This window comes from Neopsephotus bourkii, unplaced genomic scaffold (assembly GCF_033783945.1).
Source record: "Neopsephotus bourkii isolate Nb327-2 ecotype Australia unplaced genomic scaffold, CSIRO-AGI_Nbou_v1 NB_13, whole genome shotgun sequence".
Taxonomy (NCBI): domain Eukaryota; kingdom Metazoa; phylum Chordata; class Aves; order Psittaciformes; family Psittacidae; genus Neopsephotus; species Neopsephotus bourkii.
This window is the reverse complement of record NW_026900530.1, coordinates 871,592-892,500: the sequence shown is the minus strand read 5'-3', so window position 1 is coordinate 892,500 and position 20,909 is coordinate 871,592. Positions and strand designations below refer to the sequence as shown.

General features: G+C 43.6%; 1 protein-coding gene across 6 annotated transcripts in view; it reads right to left on the bottom strand.

Annotated features, from left to right (window-relative positions):
• Positions 1-20,909, bottom strand: part of ZNF423 (zinc finger protein 423) — a 236,337-nt gene that overhangs the window by 146,398 nt on the left and 69,030 nt on the right. For 4 of the 6 annotated variants that reach the window (XR_009728060.1, XM_061370824.1, XM_061370567.1 and 1 more), the window contains 2 exons: positions 18,375-18,575; positions 14,415-14,495 (listed from right to left, as the gene is read on the bottom strand). Coding sequence is in view for 4 of the 6 variants with exons in the window: in XM_061370824.1 (XP_061226808.1) it covers positions 14,415-14,495; positions 18,375-18,575 (282 nt within the window). In the remaining 2 variants the exon portion in view is untranslated. Of the gene's footprint in view, positions 1-9,966; positions 10,134-14,414; positions 14,496-18,374; positions 18,576-20,909 lie in introns of those variants that run through there. The other 2 variants (XM_061370743.1, XM_061370944.1) reach the window with 2 other exon arrangements.

The window sequence follows — 20,909 nt, the reverse complement described above, 5'->3', positions numbered from 1 at the left end:
TGAAGTCTGCAGTACAGTTACTTCACTGTTTGGGATGATGAACACCCATAGTTCCCCAAGATTTCAGCAGGAGGTGAGGGGTTTTGCACTTCTGTAATTCAAGTATATAATTAGAAGTATAGCAAGGAACAAGTCCCTGTATCCAGCCATCCAGATAGTGAAAAATATAAAAGAAATATGCTATACAAGAAGGAAGTCACTGGCTGCAAAACTCATACAAAAGGAAGATTCAGATGAGCTGCTAAACTATCTGGTAATTCCTAGAAACAGTGCAGAGGTGACTTGCCACATCAATTTCACCACAGACACCAACAGCACTTCAGCTGAAAAACAACTTTAGCTTTTCTGAAAGGTTTTCCAAGAAATCCTTTTTTCTCCTTTAGCAAGCCATGACTCATTGCTCTGTATAGCACAGCCACCAGATACAGGACCTTAGAAAATGCTCTACTAGCTCACAGTGCCAGAAAATGCTCCACTAGCTCACAAAGAGTGTTTCAAGCGGGAGCTTCAAAACAGCTTCCAGAACCACACTTGTGTTCAAAGGAGGTGCTAGAGAACACAGCTGTGTGAAATTTGGCAATACAGCTTCCCTGGCAGGAACAGTGAGGTTAGTTTTGGCTCACGTGAGGTCCTCCACCCTGTAGTTTGCTCTGAACAGTTTTAATGAAAAATTCAAAGTAAGATTCAGCTGCAATAATCATTTTTTTAACTAAGGTTGGTCAGAAGCAAAAGAAATTTTATTTCTGTGTGCATAACGTTGGAGAGGAAATAAATATCTCCTTAAAAGAGACTCTGTATTTTGAGTTAGCTTTGGAAGACAAGGTAGCCAGGAGACCTGTAATTCTCCCACATGTGTGCAATGCATTTAGGCAACCGAAACTTTGATGTGGTAGAGGATGGAGTGAATAGGTAAGTGCATCATCCAACTTGTAGCACTGGGCAGCAGACAAGCCTGTCCACTACTTCCAGAGAACAGTGAGTCACTCCTCCCACCTATTTGCAGCAGCAAAATGAGAAAATGCTGCTCTTCAGCTTGAATGGACATTTATTTCTTGCAGAGAATCTAAAGATGCCTCGAGAGGAGCTACAAGGCCCAGATCATTATAGCTTTGCCTCTTACCATGATGTATTTTTGAAGATCTCAAGCCCCAGAACACAACAAGTGGAAAGAGGAGGGAAATCACAGTGTGCTTCTTATTCTGACACATGGTAGGAGGAAGGACAGAGAAAACCCACGTGAGGATGGGAAGCAGAAATACAGGATAAGCAGGACAGCCAACCCCTCTTTGACAAGCATGCAAGTGAGTTGGCTGCCTGCTCTTCCAGGATCTCCAAACACATCATAGGCAGGAGATGGTTACAGACCACCAGGACTCTTCCCACACAGAAGACCATTGATGGTAAAGGGAGAGTTCCCTGCCTCCTAAAAAAATAAGAGTATCTTGCTAGCACAGACCAGCAACATTTGCTTCAAGTTGCCTGTTCCTTGTAAAACCAGAGAGCGTACACTTAGCTTTCCTCTTCCACAAACTACACTGAAAATGCCCGGACAAGGCAGCTTATAAATAATTGCAAAGCCCCTTCTGAAAAAGGTTGAGAGGGAAGTGGGATGCAAGCTCCCAGCCAAGAAAGCTGGGACTGCCAAGGAGCAGAACAGAATAAGGGCAAGGACAGTGTGTGATATCCCAGCTCCATCTGTATGCAGAAATGAAAGGCATTGAGGAAAATATCAATGTGGGTTATGGCAGGTGTTCCCAGGTGTGTGGAAATCCTCAGGGGAAGAGCACCATCAACAGAAAATACAGCAGACCTTATAAGAGACAGCTGACGTGGCAGATTCTACAAAAGCTTGTCTGCTATATGTGAACGTCTTTTGTTCTCTAGCCCCATTCTTTCACCTGGCAGCTCACAGATTAAAAGACCTGAGAGATGTTCCTGTCACAGGAGACTTTTCCTCAAAAGGCTCCTAAAAGGAGGAGGGACCAGGGTAATGCCGGGTCCACTACGGGGGATGCGTGATAGAGGAAGCTTTACCCTTCTAATAACGACTCTCCTGCATTTCTGGAAATTCCCCCTAGCCCCATCCCCTTGCTACCTGCAGAGTGATAACAAAGCCAACATTGTCCATCAAGTCTCAATCTGAAGTGACTCATTTATTCTCAGGAGCTTTGTGTTCATTTTTTTTCACACTGGCATCGTAAGAAAACAAGGTTTATGTGAGCATATTGCCTGTCATATGTCTTAACTGTTTGTCCCTTCCTATTAACTTTTGAATCACACCAGACTGGGAATAGAGGGCTCCAAGAGAAATTGAGTTTCTCTTATAGAAATTGAGTTTCTGTAAGATTGGTGAAGTTACCTTTGATTGGGTAGGACAGAGACCCCAGTTCACGTTTCTGCTGAGAGAAAGGCTAAGAGCAGAGTCAGCTCTTATCCCTGCTCTTGAGTCTATCCTAGGCAATGAGCACATCTGTGCACCAGCCGATCAGCACCACTTATGCTGCTTCTTGTCCTGCTGTAGGGAGAGGATGGGAAAGGGAGATAAGAGTCCTCTGTGGGGAGTAGGGTCGAGTGAGGGTCTGAGTTGGACTACACAATTAAGAAACACAGTATCATAGCAGTCCGGCCTCATGCCTAAGAAAACTTGGTTTTTTTCAGCCAAGTTGCCTGTAACTTCATGACACATCATCACGGACAAATGCCAGTGCTTCTCAAGTACTCACAGAATGCAGTATGTAGCCACAGACAAAACAGCAACCAGTTGGAGAGTTCATCCATTAGATTCCTTGCTACAGCTTCTTTTTCCCTTTTGCCAGAGTCTCGCGAGCAATAGAAAACCCAGGACAAAAAGTCACAGTGAAACTGCTTTATCTCCTAATGTTGCCCCTTTCTGGGTCTGCACAATTAAGACAAGGTTTCTTGAAAGAAGTAGGAAGAGTGTGTTGAATCAAAGGTGAGCACTCTGGAAGCAGTGCTCCCATAAAACCATAAGCTTTGACTCTCGAGTGAGCTTGTGAGGTTGGTAAAAGCAGCTCTTCACCTCCAGTGTTTTCCTGTATCTACTGACCAAGCCACTGATTTTTAAGTAAAAGTGAAGGAACAAGAAAAAAGTCCATTTTTCCTGTAGCACTATATGCTAAATTTTGTCCGCCACATCCTAACTGCTTCTAGTGACAGTGCAGTGTTTGTCTGAATTCTTAACAGATGTTTCTAAATACTCTTGACCACTTCTCTCTCCTGAGGATTTCTGCAGTGGGATAGCTCTAGATAGTAATACAAACAAAGTTTGTAAGAGGCTCTCGGGGATAAATCTGTAGACACTGCATCTACAATGGGTGTGGGTATGGGTCCAAGCCTTATGAAACTCTGTAAATATCCTCTGAAGACTAGCAAGCTGGACTGACCCTGCCTGCAGATGTTTTTGAGCTTACCAGCCCTGCAGTGAAAAGAAAGACAGCTTACAGATAACTGCAACACTCCTGAAACAGCCCGAGAGCAGGATTTAAACCCAAAGTTATAAAAGCAGGGATATGCTGGAGCAGAACAGAATAATGCAGAGGATGATGTGTGATGGTGTAACTCCATTTCAATTCAAAATACCAAAGATGCTGCAAAGGGGATCAGTCTGGGCTGAAGCAGAATTTCCCAGATGTCAGATTGCCCTTGGGAGCGAGCACACTGGATTTACTTGACAGGTGTGAAGGTACTCATGCAGTCAGAGTACAAATAGCCTTAAAAAATAAAATCTCTGCTTTCATTTTTTAAAGAAAACGAGTATGTTGCGCTAACGCCTGGCAAGGAGGCAGTGACATCTGCCTGAGTTTGTACCCAGCCTGAAATAACCAATTAAACATGCTGATGGCTCCTAGTTTACATTATCAAAACGTAGCCATGGCTATTTAATACCAAAATGACATCTATTAAAGCTTTTGTCAGCTGAAACTGCTTTTTTAAAAGGTCAGTCTACTAGCTGGAGAGTAAACACAAGCAAGGCGGCTGTGCCAGCCCTTAGGATGTGGCTGCATCCTGCAGTCTGGCTTTGCATTCCCTCAAACGTCAGGCAGAAGCAGTTGCTGTCTAGGTGGAGCCCACTGTCCTGCCTGCAGCAGGGGGACTGGCAGGCAGCTCCACTGTGGGGGGCATACAGCGCGGGGACACAGTGGGATGACACTGTGGGGCAAAGCTGTGGACCCCGTGCTGCCCACCACAGCTTGCTGCACCTACTGCTTGCTGGGAGAAGAGTAAGGGATGGCTGGAGAGGACACCACTGTTTTGAACCCAATTCAGCTTTGTGGAAGCTGTGTCACTGACAACAATAGCACAGCCCTCCCCCCGAAAAACCCATACAAACCCCAGCCTGAGCACCACTTCCCCACGAACAGCAGAGCATAGCTCTAAACACCCTCACCATCACAGCCCAAGCACTTGCTGTCATCTTCTGCATTAGTATTTCTGTTAACCCTTTTGTAAGATCATCTGACCCAGTTTCAGAATTCCTCATTCTGAAAAACACTTGTTAAATATCGGCCCTGCCTGCTACACAGAGTGATAGCTTGGTAGTCATAACCCACAAGACACATTTAGCCCCACAAACTCATCATCAATGGATCCTGAAGGCATTGTAGCCAACAAACTGGAAACCACATGCAATACAAACACATAATAGAACTTCTAATGTGCAAAGAGACTAAACAAAAAGATCCTTGACCTTCTTGCTTTGCCTTGCATACCATTATCCCCAGCGAGACAGCAAATGGAATGACGTGGAGAGCAATAGCTACCATCAAGCCAACTTTGGAAGCCAATTTCTACAGTAGTTAAGCAGTTAATGGCGTTAATCAGAATGATAACTTATTAAATTCTACATTTATGCAAATAACTTCTTGGCATATCACATGGAGACCTGAGTAGCAGAGCTCACCAGGAAAAGGTCCCAATATCTTTCACATTTGCTGCTTTTGCTTATTTTAATACCATGTAAAATAGCATCCATGACAGTTGGCACATCACACAAACTCTGCTTAAAGAAAACGCTACAGTCACAAATTAATCTATATCATCCCAAGTAGATTAATGAATAGATTGTTTTATTCTTAATCTTTATGAAGCAGAGATTAATCTCCACAGCTAAATCCAATCTCTGTCTTTATCTTTTAACAAGAAGTTGACAATCCGTATAGACCTTCCTAAAACAGGCAACATTACTGAATAAAGAAAACAGCAGATACCCCTAACTTTCTCTGTGCCACGCTAGCTAGCCTATCGATAGCAAAAAATATGAAGCAACAGTAGTTTACGACTATGACATGAAAAGCCATTATCTGCATGTGATGAGATGAAGCAGGAAAACTGCAGTTTAGAGTAGGCAGAGTTTACCACAATCTCAGCTTTATAAAGCCTGTGTGGAAAACTTCCTGTTTTCCAAAAGAAATACTTGGCAACTTTCTGGTTCTAGGCCACATTTAAATTCAGCGAGGATAGAAGAATCAGGGGATTGGATGAACAACTATGAATTGCACTTTTAATTGCTTTCAAGGTGTTAAAAAGAATTTCAAGATGTGCTCATGGATGTAGTTTTCCCCTTTGTTGCTGCTGTTGTTTAATAGAATTAAATTCTGTGCAGATTTTTATCCATTCACTTAGCTCATTCTGTCTCTGGGAAAATAAGGTGGGAATCACTTGCTGCAGGATGTTGTGCAAAATAAGTAGTTCACCTATTGAAATTGTACCTCCATTTTGAAAATCAATAGTACTGCTTATACACAAGCCCTAACTGTTGATTTATTGACATATATGTAAATATATATGTACCTGGATACCTTCTCTTTGTTTGTGCAAAGCCTGCAACAGAGAATGCTAAAATATATCTGGAAGAAATAATTGGCCTTTTTCCTCCCCTTTGGGTACAGATTTCTGGTTTTAAATGAATGTGCAGGTTTCCTGTTGCTGCGTGAAGCCTTCATTTCAAAATACCAACTGATTCTAGGTTTAATTAAAACAGAATGTTTTATATCAGAAACACTTTTCTTTTTTTCATCATGTATCTTCTTTGCTAGCTATTAAGGGGTTTTTCTTGTTTTTTTTTTTTCCTTTTTTTTATGTAATGAAATAACTCAAAGTTTTACAGCAACTCTTTATGGAGTCAACTTATGCAAGCACCGAAGCCTTTCCAGAGAAAACAGGATTCTTCCCACCTCCCTCTGGCTTTTCTCCCTACTGAATGCCATGGCCTTCACTCAACCAAAGGAAATGAAAGACAGACTGAGACAACAGCATCACGTGGGTGAAGGTCAGATTGATTTTCAGCTGTGTGGTGCTGTTTTATCACCCTCAGGACAAAAGTTAAGCCCTTCATTTTTTTTTCATGTCTGCTTTAACAGAGCAACTTATTTTTTCCTGAAATTTTGATTGGGCTCCATACCACCAGAATTACCAAGGACAGCCTAATGTAAAACATTCGTGGAGATATCTTCCTCAGAGTAAAACCCAGAGCAACCCACACACCACAAGACTTCTATACATGACTTTCCCCTATTCCCTATGTACAAATAGTGGCTCCTTGAAACTATTGAGGTTTCTGCAGTGACATTTGCTGACAGCAAAAGAAGACAGAGATGCAGCTGCTGGCTGTTCAGCAATGATACTGGGCACAGGGAGAGGAGCATTTGCTATCTCAAAGGGGGCAAGTTCACAAATTGTTTTTTCTCCCCATCCTCCTTCCCTCCCTCCTTTCTCCCTCTCGTGCTTGGAGTGGCCAAGCTCTCCAAGAGCTGAGCCTTCTGCCTGTCACTCGGTGATCTGGACATGCACGGCCAGTTACTGTGGCAGGCTCTGGAAAAGCAGACAGTTTTGCTAACTCAGGCTGTGCTTTTCCCAACTCCAGCACCACTCACAAAATCACTCCCCACAGCCTCCTGTAAGGACTGGCTCTCCTCATTTCTCTTTTAATTAAAGACTGATGCTCCCCACAAAATAATAATATGATTTTTAGTACAGGCAATTTTAGCTAGTCAGGTCTTCAAAACTGAGCTGATTAACATAAAACAAAGTGTATTGTACACCATAGATATGTATGTGCGTACCTAGTTATCAAGAGAAAGAGCACCTTCCCTCCTGATGTTTGCATTTCCAGAGTTTAAACTGGCAGCCAGAAAACTCAGTATTCTGTCATTTAAGCTTTGAGACAAGAAAATCCTACTCCCTTTCATTTTCTTTTCTTTCCATTTGGGGTTAAGTTTGTCTTATTTGTACAGTAGCATTGTGACAGCCTCCTGAAGATGACAGTTTATCCTGCATGAAAAGCAAGGAGTACTATCTGCTTTATTTATATGTACCACAGCTCTGGTCAAAATTACACCCAGTTAGACTGAATACCATTAAAACACCTAATGGAATACAATTCCTACATCAAACAGCTCTTGTAAAACAAACCATGTCAAGTGTCTGTAAGAGAGGAAGGAGTAGAGAAGGGCTACAAGGTGAGGTCAAGCAGCCATCCAGGTTGGATCTAGATGTGGTCTGAATGCAAATTAAATCATTTGCTAGGTTTGTGAACAAAGTTTTGACTAGCACACATCTTTAGCTCATCTGAACCTAGCTGAGGCTGCCTATGAAACAGCACATGGAGCAGTCAGATTTCTTACAGCCCCTCGAGGAGATCTGCAGATGCTGGTCCCCATGGGATGCTTCAAGGAAGGTTCTGCATGTGCATGGAGCCCCAAGGAAGAGCCAGCTCTGGGACAAGAGGCAAAAGAACAACTGCAGCTGAGAGTAAATGAGAAAACAGTAACACAGCAAGGTGTAGCGTAAATGTATAAACTGGGAAGTGACTTGGTTGTACACAGGGCTAGGAAAAGGCAAATGCCAGCACAGTGTCAGCAAGAAGACTACCGTGAGTGAGATGTGACATGATGGCAGTCCTGAAAGGAGCAAGGAAACAGCCTGTCAGGAGAGACTGCACAGGGAAAGCAGCACAGGCAACAGGGAGAGAGTAGGGAAGAGAGTGGTCACCCCGAGGAGACAACCAGAAGAACTCACAAAAACAAAATCCCATACAATGCAGAGAGACCACAAGCTGAGTATCATAGAATCCTAGACTGGTTTGGCTTGGAGGGAACCTTAAAGCTCATCCAGTTCCAACCCCCTGCCATGGGCAAGGACTCTAGACTCAACCTGGCCTTGAACACTGCCAGGGAGGAGGAAGCCACAGCTTCTCTGGGCAACCTGTGCCAGGGCCTCTACACCCTCAGGGAAGAATTTTTTTTCTAGCACCTAATCTAACATCAGTTTAAAGCCATTCCCCTTTGTCCTGTCACACCATAAATGTCAAAAAACTGTCCTAAAGGCGTGTTGAGGTTTTGGCTGGTTTTGGCTTGGTTGGTTGCTATGGTTTATTGATGCAGACTGAACAATGTAATTCAAATCTGCTTCGACTGTTCTTGGAGTCCAGTAAAGCATTCAGTTTTGCTCAGAGAAAACAAATACAGGTGTATACATTTATACTTCCGTAGACCGCAAGGTCATAAACGGAATTTATTCTACTTTTGTCTTTCCAAATGTTCTAATGGATAATTAGTATATGTAGATTTCTAAAATGAACATTTAATACAAATTGTATCAAATCTCATTTATTTTAAGAGATATCATTAAGTACAAAGTCTACATAAGTGAACTGAGTTCACTGCAGAGGAAATGACTGGGAATTATGTTCAAAAATCTATTCAAATGTTTAATGTAACAGATTCTCTAGAGAAGAGGAAATCAGTGGGCTTCTTCAGCCTTTCTTTACATCCTCCTCAACAAGACTAACAGTACTTGAGTAACAACATAAGGAGGAGCCAAAAAGTCTTTCACTATTACGCTGAGAAAGATTTTCAAGGAAGTCTAAAGAAGAGATGGACCCACATGCAAAAAAAATGATGCCTTCCAGAGGAAGCTTATCCGCACAGTTATACGCGTCACAAGCAACAAAACCCACCTAGATAAAGACCTTGGCTCTCCCACCAGTGTTGCATGGCATTTTGCAGATTGGTGAAACCACAGTTTCAGTCATTTTCATCCAAAATAACTTGGGCTGGTAAGGGAGAAGGGCTTGAATTTTTTTTACCTATCAGCACCCTCATGTTGACATAAGGCCTGTGCAGCTCCATAGGGCACCAGATCTGGCAGCTGCACAGACTAAAAATTAAATTCTTTGAACTGTAAGCAGTGTCAGCTCCCAAAGACAACACCTGCCTTGTACCAGCATTAAGGTAGGAGATAGAAGTCAAAACGAGTCCAAACTCAACAGTCAAAACTTAAACCAAAGTAGAGTGACTTCTTAATCTCATAATTATAGAAATAAAAATTCCCTGTGTCTGAAGGAAGCTGCTAGGCTAAATATTGAAAGACTACAAAACGCTAAAATGCCCTAGGAAGTATTAACATGAACAGACCAAGTGCCTTGAAAAACCCAAATCATTTTTTTCATTAGTTAAGACAATGAAAGCTGGCTGTAATAAGCAAGTTTGAATAACATTACCTACAATTAATCCATATTAACTCAAATTTCTACTGAATATATTTTCAACAACTTTGGACTGAATATGAAATTATGGAATCTATTTTAAAATTCTTGTTACTATTAAAAACACCTAGTAAAATCACTTAAATGGAACAGCATTCAAAAGGTACATACATGTTGCCAAAGCTCTGAAGAAAGTCAGAAGCTGCTTAGACCTCTGGTGGAGGTCTTCTGATGTGCAAACCCAGCTTGGAGAGCAATAGCCTCTCCAGCAGGTGCAGAGAAAATATTTCCCTTATTCAGTTTATCTGACTGGTTCAGTCCAATATTGAGTTTGCTCAGAACAGAAAACTACTTGACAGACAATCACTAACTTGCTTCTTGCCAGCTCACAGTAAAGAAAGGCGAGAGCCCTATGGAGGATGCAGGCACCCGCTTGAAGTTGTCCATGGGAGGCCACATACCTTGTTGGATCCATCCTGCTCATCAGGACTGCTGTGCTGGCTGTGTCCGGCACGGAGCACACCACGCAGCCCTCCCTCAGGCTGGCATTCGAGGAAGGCTGAGCCCTGGGCTCCCGGACCCAGAGGCCATGCGGAGATGCTCCAGCAAGCACTCCCAAAGCCAGCCAGCCGAAGAGGACCAACCCATGCTGGCACATTTCCCTAAAGCCAGCTGGCACCAGGGGGTGGAGGCTGCTTTCTGGCTTCCCCAAGCCTGGAGCACAGTTAATAACATGCCAGCTGTATCTGCAGACAAGCCAAGTTTAATGAGGCTACAACAAAAGCATTCAAATATGCACTACAGAACTTCTGTGGGGATTTTTTCTAGAGCTTCTTTTTAACTTGACAGTGTTTGCATACACAATTCTTTTTTTTTTTTAAACCTATCTATATTCTAGAAACTCAAATAAATCAACATGTACAAGACTTTTTAAATCCTACTACTTCCAACAGCAAAATTATTTTGTGTGATGAATGCTGGAAATACACTGCTGGTTGCTTTTTTCTTAGTAAACATTGAAATCTTAATTGTTTTTCTCCTACATGGCTAGACTCCAGCTAGACTCCATCTTTCTGTCTCCCAGGTTTTCATACCAGGACAAGTACTATCCCCCTCCTCCACAACAGGAAGGACACACAGAAGTGACCACATCTACCACTAGTGAAGAAAGAGACACCTTACACACTCACTGTCCTGTCCGCCATGCTTTATCATGTGTCCCAGTCTCTTAGTCTGCATCAAGATATAGGAGGTGTCAGTAAGAGGACTGCAAATACAGATTTGGAGATAGCAGACGCGCCAGCAAAAGGAGTCTGCTCAGGCATGAGCGAGTAAAGAAGGTAGACAAAGTGCCACCGCTCACTGTCTCCTCCAGCAGAAGAACCAAAGGGTATCAAATGAAAGCAGGTGACAAAGCTGAAGTGAATAAAAGGGGATTCTTTTCCCCAGTGCATAATTAACTCTGGGTCCCCACCACAGGAAATGCTAACTGCATACTTGAAGAAACTTCAAAATGGAAATTCATGGAAGAAGATCACCTGAGGAGTGCCCAGATAAGTTTAGAAACTCATAGCACCAAGCAACAGTACTATGGGACCATGAGGCTGCCTCTGGCTCCAGACGGCCATCCTTCTATGTAAAGACTATTTACCAATGGTCTGCTAAGGGGTAGAGGAACAAACCAGGAAAAAAAGCTAGCTTTCAGTGCACCTCCCATTCACTGCTCATGTCTGCAGTCTGAAGATTTTGATGGCTCTGAATAAGCCAAGGCTGATATGGCCAACGTGTGTCCTTCAGCAGTGCCCTAGCCACAGACAATCTATGGTCTTGTCCATCTGAGACAGGACAACCCCAGCACATCATCCACCAAGCTCTCAAAGGCATTATTAAAGGCCTTCTTATAACAACCTGCATCTGTTGTAGTCTCCAGGCTATCCTCACTGCATTTCTGAATTGAGTTTCACATATCTGGTTTTATCTGCATCCCCCTGATTGCTGGGACCTCCTCAGGCTGGCAGTGATCCTCCTTCCCTGGGGGCATAGCTGCCCTTCCAGCACACAGCAGCCTCCAGCCCCAGAAGGAGCCTTTCCGTTGCAACCCCTCTTTCCTCTTTTTTTGGAGGACATTTATTATTTACTTAGATTGCTATAACGCTGACAAACAGACCTGCCCTATGCGCAGTACTCCCTCTGCTGTAACGTGGAGATGGATCATCCTTTGCAAATTGAAGTTCAGAGCAGGGGAAGAAGGGGAGAAGGGTTAAAGAGGAGAAGGGGAGAAAGGGAGGTGGAGCTCAGGCCCCCCAGTGCCCCAGGAAGCCTGTGTGAGGCCAAGAGTATATAGAGGCGAGTGGAACAGAGTCCAGTTCCCAAGCGCAGGTCCTGCTGCATGTAGGAGCTCTCACAGGCAGCACTCAGCCACTAGCTCTTGCTTCTCAGCATTTGGGGTGCTTCGCTCTTTGTCCATCTCCCCATATCTGATGCAGCAAAATATCAGGAGGTGGCAGTGGCTTTTTCAGCCAAGTGCGAAACTGCTCAAGACTTCAAAAGGACACGTACTTTCTTCAAGAAGCCTCATTTGAAATATGTACCCACTTTCTTTTCTATCTACTTTCATGTATACCTGTGCTTACTTTGCAGACTACTTTTTTGAACTAGATAAAAGTAGATAAAAGAACTCAATTAGAGTAGCAAGAATGAAATAGTCCCTTGCCAATACAAGCACACTAACTTGTCATCCTCAGCTCCTCACTGGGCCATATGCTTAAAAATGACAGGGAAAATGTTCTTTCTGTGCGAAAAACATATGCTGCTTGAGGAAAGACATCACCGCTGCTAAGAAATGTTTGTGCAGCCTCAGAATGCATATCCAGGCCATCCGTGATGGCTGCTGGCTACATGGAGGCAGAGGAAGGGGTAGGGATAGCTCATTACCTTCCTTCCTGCCAGGGGTTTTGGTTAAATGCAACCAAGCGGCCTGCAGCCGTGCTGGCAGTGCTCCTATCTGCACACACAGTGCCTGGTGCTGCTCCCCTGCCACTGTCCCCAGAGGGACCCAGCACAAAGGTGGCTCTGGTGATTGCAGGGGGTGGCGCCTGGTGCACTGGCACGCTCTTATCGGCACACACACTGCCCAGCTCTCTGCACCACTGGGGATGTGCAGGGGCCCAGCACTGCGCCCCCACTGTGGTAGATCCGCTGGGAGGCCGCAAGACAAATCCCGAGCCAAATGTTTATGGTGAGCAAGCATCAGCTTGGATTCACATCCCCTGCATCGCAAATCCTTATGGGCACCAGCACACCTGCAAAACCCAAGAGACAGCCTGAGAAGAAGGTGCCGTGGCTCAGCTCTGCTATGGCCTGCCCATGTAGAAGGGCCAAGCACAGGGCTGCGTGTCCCAGGCAGCCCCGGGGGTGTCACCTACCTTCGCCTGCCGGATGACCCTCCGATCTGCGGGATAAGCAACGCTGTTAGGGAGCATAACACTTTGCACAGCTTTCACAAACAGAAGCAATACATTAAACACTCCGCTAAAAGCACCTTTGCAGGCAGCCCCGATCATGCCAAACACCCAGTGTGGGTGCAAAGCCAGTGCTGGCGGCTCGGAAGATACACTGCAGAACCACTGCACCAGCAAGGTTACTGCATGCCTGGTTTGTCATTCAATTTGCAGCTGCTTCTGTTTGACTTCAGATACAAATTCAGATAGAGGAATATGCTTTATGTTCTACATGAAAAATAGATATTTCATCTGCACAGAAAGCCAGGCAGTGCAGCACTGTAATCAGCACACTAATGTTGTGTATGTGGAAAGAGCCTCCTTGCAGGCTGGCTGGGAACCTCCAGGTAAACTCAAACATCACCTGTGAGGTGACAGCAGCCACGGGGCCAGACCCCAGACCACCCAGCCAAGAGCACCCCTGCAATAGGTTGGGGTTTGGGGGCTCTCAGGACCAATGAGCACCAATACTGACTATAAGGACATGTGTGAAGCCCCTGCTTTAAGCCCTGAGGAGCCCTGCTGCAGAGCACCTGCAGAGGGGACGCCTGGGACAAACTAAGGACAGGAGCCTGCACTTGAAGCCCTCCAAGTGATTGACAATAAAAACACTGCCCCAGTGCCCATTTTCAGATCTAGACAGCGAGAACAGAGGACTCCAGGGAAAAATCCGTGTTTTTACAGTTTGTGGTATTACTGAGCTTTTCTGGTGCCAATTTTAAAACACTGCTATGACCTCTGGAAAGAAGGAAAACTGCATTTCAGCACAACAATGTAGAAAAGAACAAAAAAAGGAAACATTATTTTTTTTAGCTTGAAACACTAGTCAGGTTAAGAGAAAGGAGCAGAATACTGGCAAGGGCAAGAGCACTCAGACTGAGGCACAACACAGTAATTAGGGCCAGTAGGTCATTAGAGACACAGCTGTATAAACTAGGTGTATAATTAAGTTTCCACACTGCTTTTTCACAACTGTATTTCAGTTTCTTTTGCGGAAGACAATCATTAATTCATTAATTTAAAGATGCAACAACAGCAGCAGCAAAAAGACCTGACTTGCCAATCAGGTGCAACCAGAGATTACAATTTGGGGAGGGTTAATTTTGGAAATATGTGTCAGAAGTCTCTCTTTGTCAGTGGAAAGTGCAAAGAGCCACCTGACAAAAACATCCATGAGACCTCATCACTTGTGGACAAGCTGCTGTATATGGTTTTCTGGATAAACATCCCACATATACAGTTGCGTGGCAATTGTGATTCTTGTAGCAGGTGAAATACAAGAAAACGCAAAATTATACACTAGCATGAAACATGTTACAATACCTCATTTCAAACGCAAGCCTAGTGTACAGGTTACAGGGCATTTAAAAGGAGCAACTGCAAGACTTTAATTATAAACTAGTTCCTACCGTACAGTAGTTTAGAAAAATCAGCTGCTTCCAAGCTGGCAATATCCATATATAGCTCTGCTGCTGTTTGAAACAGACAACCTGTAAAGTTATCAACAACAGAAGAGGACCTCATGAAATGCTCAGAGACCCCACTGAAAGCTACTTCTGTCCACTTCATTGATGCACTAATTTGCTTTAAAACACTATACATTCACTTGAGAAACGGCAGAAAAAAGCTTACATGAAGCTATTCTGACCAACAGGAGGAAAGGGGTGACATGGATGGAGGAAGCAAAAATATCACAACAAAATACTGGCACTAAACCCAGACTAATGCAGGTGTATTAAAACACACAAGCAAAACAGCAAATCTTGTGACTTTTTAGCTACTTTTCATCATAAAACAAACAACTCCACAACAGCCACCAGACAGTGACGTATCACAGCATAGCTGCCTGATGTGTGCAGCCTCTGGTGCTGGCTGTAGGACACAGCAATTTGCAAATCCACGTGCAATCCTTTACTCTTGTCACTGATTTTATAAGGTATCATCATGCTACACCTACACTGCAAGAGCAGTGTGCAAAAAAATGTGTAAAAAAGACAGCACATGATGCTAATGGCAGTTACTTGGCCTTCTCTACTTAATGGGACATGGGATACCAGTGAGGTTTTAATTCATTTTTACAGCTTAACACATCCAGTGTATACACTAGGTGTTCTTATTTATTCTCAGAGTATTTTTACAGTGCTCACTAGTTGTTTCAGGCACTATTTCCAGGACTGCTGCAGGAGAGCTCATTTGTGGGGCAAGCTGGGAGACAAGGGAAGACATGAGCCGGTAAGGAAATGTGATGCTCTTTCAGTACAAGCTGCCCCCATTTAGACCCTTTTCAGATCCCCGTAGACACTGGAAGCCTACAACCTGCAATCACAGACATCAGTCATGAGAAAAAGGTATAAAAGGCACCTAATAACCAGAAGAACATCTCTACTACACTGACATCAAAAGGAATGCCATGCACTTATGCTACCAGAGATGTCTAGATTTCAGCAGTGTTTTGTCCTCAAAGAAACAAGTCTGAAATACATGAAAAAGCAAGGGGAGAAATTACTGTTTGTTGCCTCCTTACATGTCAAAGCAGCTGTGTTCAAACTGTATTATAACTTCAGCGCACTGTAATGAATTTCTAAGGGATGCCAGTAAAATAGGTGGTTTATCCTATTCTTTGGAGTGATCTCTTGTAATCCTGCAACACTCCAGTGCTACAATACCTTCCTAACTTCAGTATCCCAAAGGAAGTCATTAGTTACGTTGTATTATCAGCCTGGTGATATTATCACTACAAATAATACCTGTATTGATCTGGAGCCATGTAGACATGACTGCAAACCCTGCTTCAGATTAAGACATGAAAACCTGACTTGCCAAGAGGTCAGGCACTGAATTACCACCCCAGATGCATCAGGCAGGCATTATAGGCAAAAGGAGCACAGGGTAACTAAGGACACAGTCAAACAGCTTATTTTGTGGGGTAAATTTTTACATATACCACACTTCCTAATGTGGTCTTAGATTTTTCAGCCAGGTGGTGCAAGTCTTTTCAGATGAACTGAACAAAGACATGCATTTTGCATGCTTTCCACAATTCTCACAGCTATGGAACAAACTGGTGGATCTAACAGAGTTGTGCTGCGGATTTTATTCCCTAAAGGTATGATACTTAAATATCAAGCAATAGTCAGGATTGTCTTCATAGAAACATTCTCATTCCAGAATATATGAGTTCAGCCTTCCTGTTTACTTTAAATCACATCACGACACTAGATTAAACTAAATGGAAAAGAGACATTCTTGTTCTAGAATAAGGGTATCCTCACATGGAGATAATTAGCACCCATTTCGTGTATATGCAGATAGTTATGTGGTGCTTTTTTATGACAAAATGTCCTTGTAAATCATCAGCACATGTGAAGAGAGTAAAAGAGGATCAATTTCGGCTACCTGCAATCAAAAAATAGCAATGGGAATGCTAACAAATCATTTTTATAAGTCTCAAAAAATGTAATATATTTTCCTTAGTCTCACTAACAGAACATTACAATAAAAGCTGAGGTCTGAAAACACTGACTGTATTGATTTAAATAGAATCTCTAAGAAAAAAATTGTTCCTCTTCATAATGCTGTTGATCATCAGCCATAACCCTACTTCCCCTGCTACAGTCCCCACCAGCAGCGCCTGCTCCCCTCCTCCAGTTGTGCCATTACAGCTGTTTGGAGCATCACACAGTGAACCAGCCAAAGCAAACACCTGGACTAAAACCAGCCTTTTTCTTGGTGGAGCTTGCCCGCAGCACCATGAGTGGCTGTACCAGGAGACAGGGCAGTGATGGAACAGTGGCCACCTAGGGATGGCTGCTGGAGACATGCCCTGTGGCTGCACAGCTGCCCTAGTGGGATCCTGCCTGTCCTGCTCCCCAAGCAGGATGTCATCAGAAAGGATTTGTCCCTGTAACTGCTCCTTTGGAAAGGACCGATGTCCACCCAGGCTGCACACCTCACCTTCCAGTTTGCAAAATAAGGATTCTTCTATTCAATGGCATTTTCTTGCTTACTACCCTGTAGAGTATGAGTTGGTTGTTAGCTGGCCAAGGAATTATCCTGCAAGAAGTTTCCTTTCAATTCTACACATTTTCAAGTTTGCAACCCATGTAGGGTTTAAAGGAGAGTGGGGAGCAAGGAGCCCTGAACACAGGTGTAGGACTGCAATTCTCATCCACCTACAGGCTGGGGAAAAGCCCCAACCTCCCTCTGTCCTTCTACCTACCAAGCAGACAGGAGTCAGAGCAAGAGGTTCTCTCCTCTGCAGACCAGAGTGAGATAGGGGAGGGTGCTCTCAAGGTGGGAGTCAGACTGAGCCCAAGCCCCTGCTTGACCCTTCCTCCCTCGCTGTACTCTGTTCCCTGTACTTTTTATTTGTTGAGCATTGCTTTCCTTATGTCCAAGAAGAAGAGCAGAAAACATGGACTGATTAACAAACAAATTAAGTGGCTGGGAAAGAATATGCACTCAAGGGGAAGAGGATGGGATACTGCTGCATCAGAGAATAAACTAACCCTCCTGCCCTCCACCTGCAGACCTGCCCATCAGCCGTAACAGCAACTGCCTAAAAATGCTGTAGACGAGTGCAGAGGAAGAATAGGCAGAGTGTTTAATTCCAGTAGGGTGAAGGATGAGAATGTCTGATTTAAATAAATATGAACATATCCTGTGCTCCTCCTCCTAAGATTTTGTTTAATCTTTGGTAAAATCTGCAAAGCTTTTTACTACCGTAAATTGGCTTAGTGTGCTCTGCAGACTAGCTGCTGCTACCTCTGGCCACGGAAAGGGAGCCGTGTGAAAGCAAGCTATGTTGCAATTCTTCACACCAATGCTCTGAGCGTGGTCTTACTTTACAGAAAGTAAAATCAAGATCAGTGTAGGCTGATGCCATCCTCACTTCCATAAAATTCAAAAGGCAATATAATAATAACTTAGGGAGAACGGTGTATTTTTAGGGTGGGATTACAGAACTTGCACAATGAATTTTAATCTCAGAAATCATCATGTTCTTTTATGGGGTTCAGAGGCCTTTCTTCCTGGGAGTTTTGCACACTTCAGTCATTTAACTTTTTTAATCTTCCTCCATTTGGAGAGAGAGGGGGAAAACACTCTGCCTGAAACTTTCAGCATTAAAAAAAAACCCACAACATTTTTGTCTAACGTAATTACTGACAAATTCCAATTGGAAAGCTGTTGCTTTTATTTTAATTTTATTAAAGGAGTGAACAAAGGCTACCCAAGGCACCACAATAAAATTACATTAACTGTAAAATTACATTATTAATTCTTTAATCTCACTTGAGGCCTCAAGCTGTTGCTATGTCCAATTACCCAGCTAACCACCTGTCAGAACTGTAAAGCTAGTTTAACATTACCTCCAGGACAGTTGTGTGCCCTGTGTTCAGTCAGGTCTGCCAGTGAATCGAAGTCCTGCTGACAGTTATCGCAGGTGTAAATTGACTCATCCTCCATGTCTTCATCTTCCTCATTTCTCTCTTCCTGGCTCGTCACACTGTTCCGCTCTTCCAGGGCCTGGCTGTCCTTCGCTTCGCTCTCCAGCTCTCCTCCCAGGCCACCTGCCAACAGCAAGAACATCCTCTAAGTTTGAAAGGTCTGAAAAATAAGAGCTTTAAGAAGGATGTTGCACTTATTAAGATACATTTAATTACAGCCGCTCTCACATTATTCCCGACACCTTTCATTATATTAATGTGGGTTTTATATCATGCGGTGCAACAATTCTCAACTGTATTCTCTGCTGCTTAGTGCGAATCCTGCAAACACTCTCTCCTAATCTTCTCTGGTGGGTGTATAGCGGGAGCCTCTAACTCTCTGTCATATAAAGTTGTTAGTGTTTTATCACTTAACCAGATTCTCAAAGCTTTAAAAACTGGCAAGATTAATTACAGCCCACAAAGAGAAGGCATATGCTGAATTTTAATTCTCAGTGCTCTCCTCTCCCCACTGCCTCCAAGCCCAATAGTAGTAACAACAACAAAGAAAGAAAAAACGTTCTATTTGAAGACCCTCAACGCACACATTTACCCCAGGATGTGAGAGGTCCCTGAACTAACGAGGGGCACTTTGCTGGGCAGATGAGCCTTGGGTTGTGCCAGCCTAGCCGGGAGCCAACAGGATTGCATCTGACCTTTGGGCTTCTCAGGTATTTTTTCTCTTTGTCTCTGGCAGCTCCAGAACCACCCCGGTGCAGGGGCCAGGCATGCTGGAGCCATGGAGGTGGCAGCTCCATACACAGGGCAGATGGCTCCCTGCTAGCCATGGGGTGGGAGGTGGGAGCAGCGAGCCACAGCCAGTCATCCCAACACGCACTCAGTGGTCTGCCATGAGGGATAGGTTTGCAGCTATATCCCTGCGACTCAAGGATGCCATGGAGAACACCCAGACATGCCTGAAGCCAGTTGTGCCCAATGGATTCATGCAGCACTGCAGTTATCCAGAGGCAGCAGAAGTGGAAAAGCCCTTCTAAGTCCCTGCTGCCCTCTCAGCAGCGAAGGAGTCCATTAGATATCCTGGCCATGCCAAGCAGGCTTTGGTGACCAGCTGGAATGGAGAAGATGCCTGCACCTCTTCCACAGCATGTCCCACTAAACTGGGCAACCCAGCCACACATGAAATGGTGCTACATCTGCACCATTTCACCTGCCCCGCAAGCACTCACACACTGAGTACAAGATGGGAACATTTGAGAAGTCATACAGCAAAGGGAGATGAAACCACAGGCTCTCCTGTGGAAGAGACCATCCCACACACACACTAGCTGACCCCAAGAGTGCCCGCAGCCAGACAGGAGGGAAATGACACCTTGTTTGTTCAGGATGCATTTTGGCTTTATGCCATTAAGGAAATGCCAGCAAACAGATGAACTGTTTCTAAAATTAGATCAGCGCCAAAAAGATTAAGGACACCCAACACTGAGAACATGAAACAAAGCTGAAAAATAGAATCTATTAAGGATGAAAACTGGCTACCACAAGCACTGCAGTTCAGAGACACACATTAGCGCTCTGCTACCACTATCCAGACAGAGAACATTTGATACCGTTTTCTGCACTGTGCATGGTAACATAAATCAACCAATGTAAAACACTTTGCAGCTTTCCATGGAGCACTTGTAACAAGATGTACCCTTCAAATTGCAATGGAAATATTAAAAATCAATGCCCGTTTCTGGTGCATCACAGCATCCCTCTTAGCAATTAACTGATCTGCACATTTTCAGGTTCTTTTACTGTTAAATTATACATACCTTTCACTACAAAATTTCCATTAAGGGCTAGATACAATGTTCATCTTAACAAATCAGACATGCCACTTACCCAGCAGTAATGAATTTAAGGATTTGGTTATAAAAAGTATCACTCATTAAGCACTCCATATTGTAAGTCATCATCTGTGCTATGTTTATTCAATAAAATGCTGCTTGCTGAACCTCATGTTTTATAGACTTTTCCTTAAATAAAAATGTATTGCAATGAAACGTCCCACATAATTCTGGTTCACTTTTTACTACTACTTCACCAAATAATAAGTCACATTTAAAGCTAAGCTAGCTTTGCTTTACTTCACACACCATTTAATGTATGGATTCAAATTATCACTTACATTTTGTCATGTTTACTTGGCACACCTTTATACAGTCTCTCATCCCAGACTGCAATCACAAATATTTTACCTTATTCCATCTTTTTAAAGCTGGTGTGTCCTGCAGACTTGACAGTTAATAAATCAGAAAGTTAACTCTCAGGGTCTATAAGAAGGAAACCTATAAAAATAGTCCAAGTACATAAATCTAACCTAAAGAACTGCCATCCTCTTCCATGGCGCCTGCAGGCGAAGATCTCATGGAAGCACTTCTGAACTGACTTTGTCTCAACCTAAAGAAGAAAGTT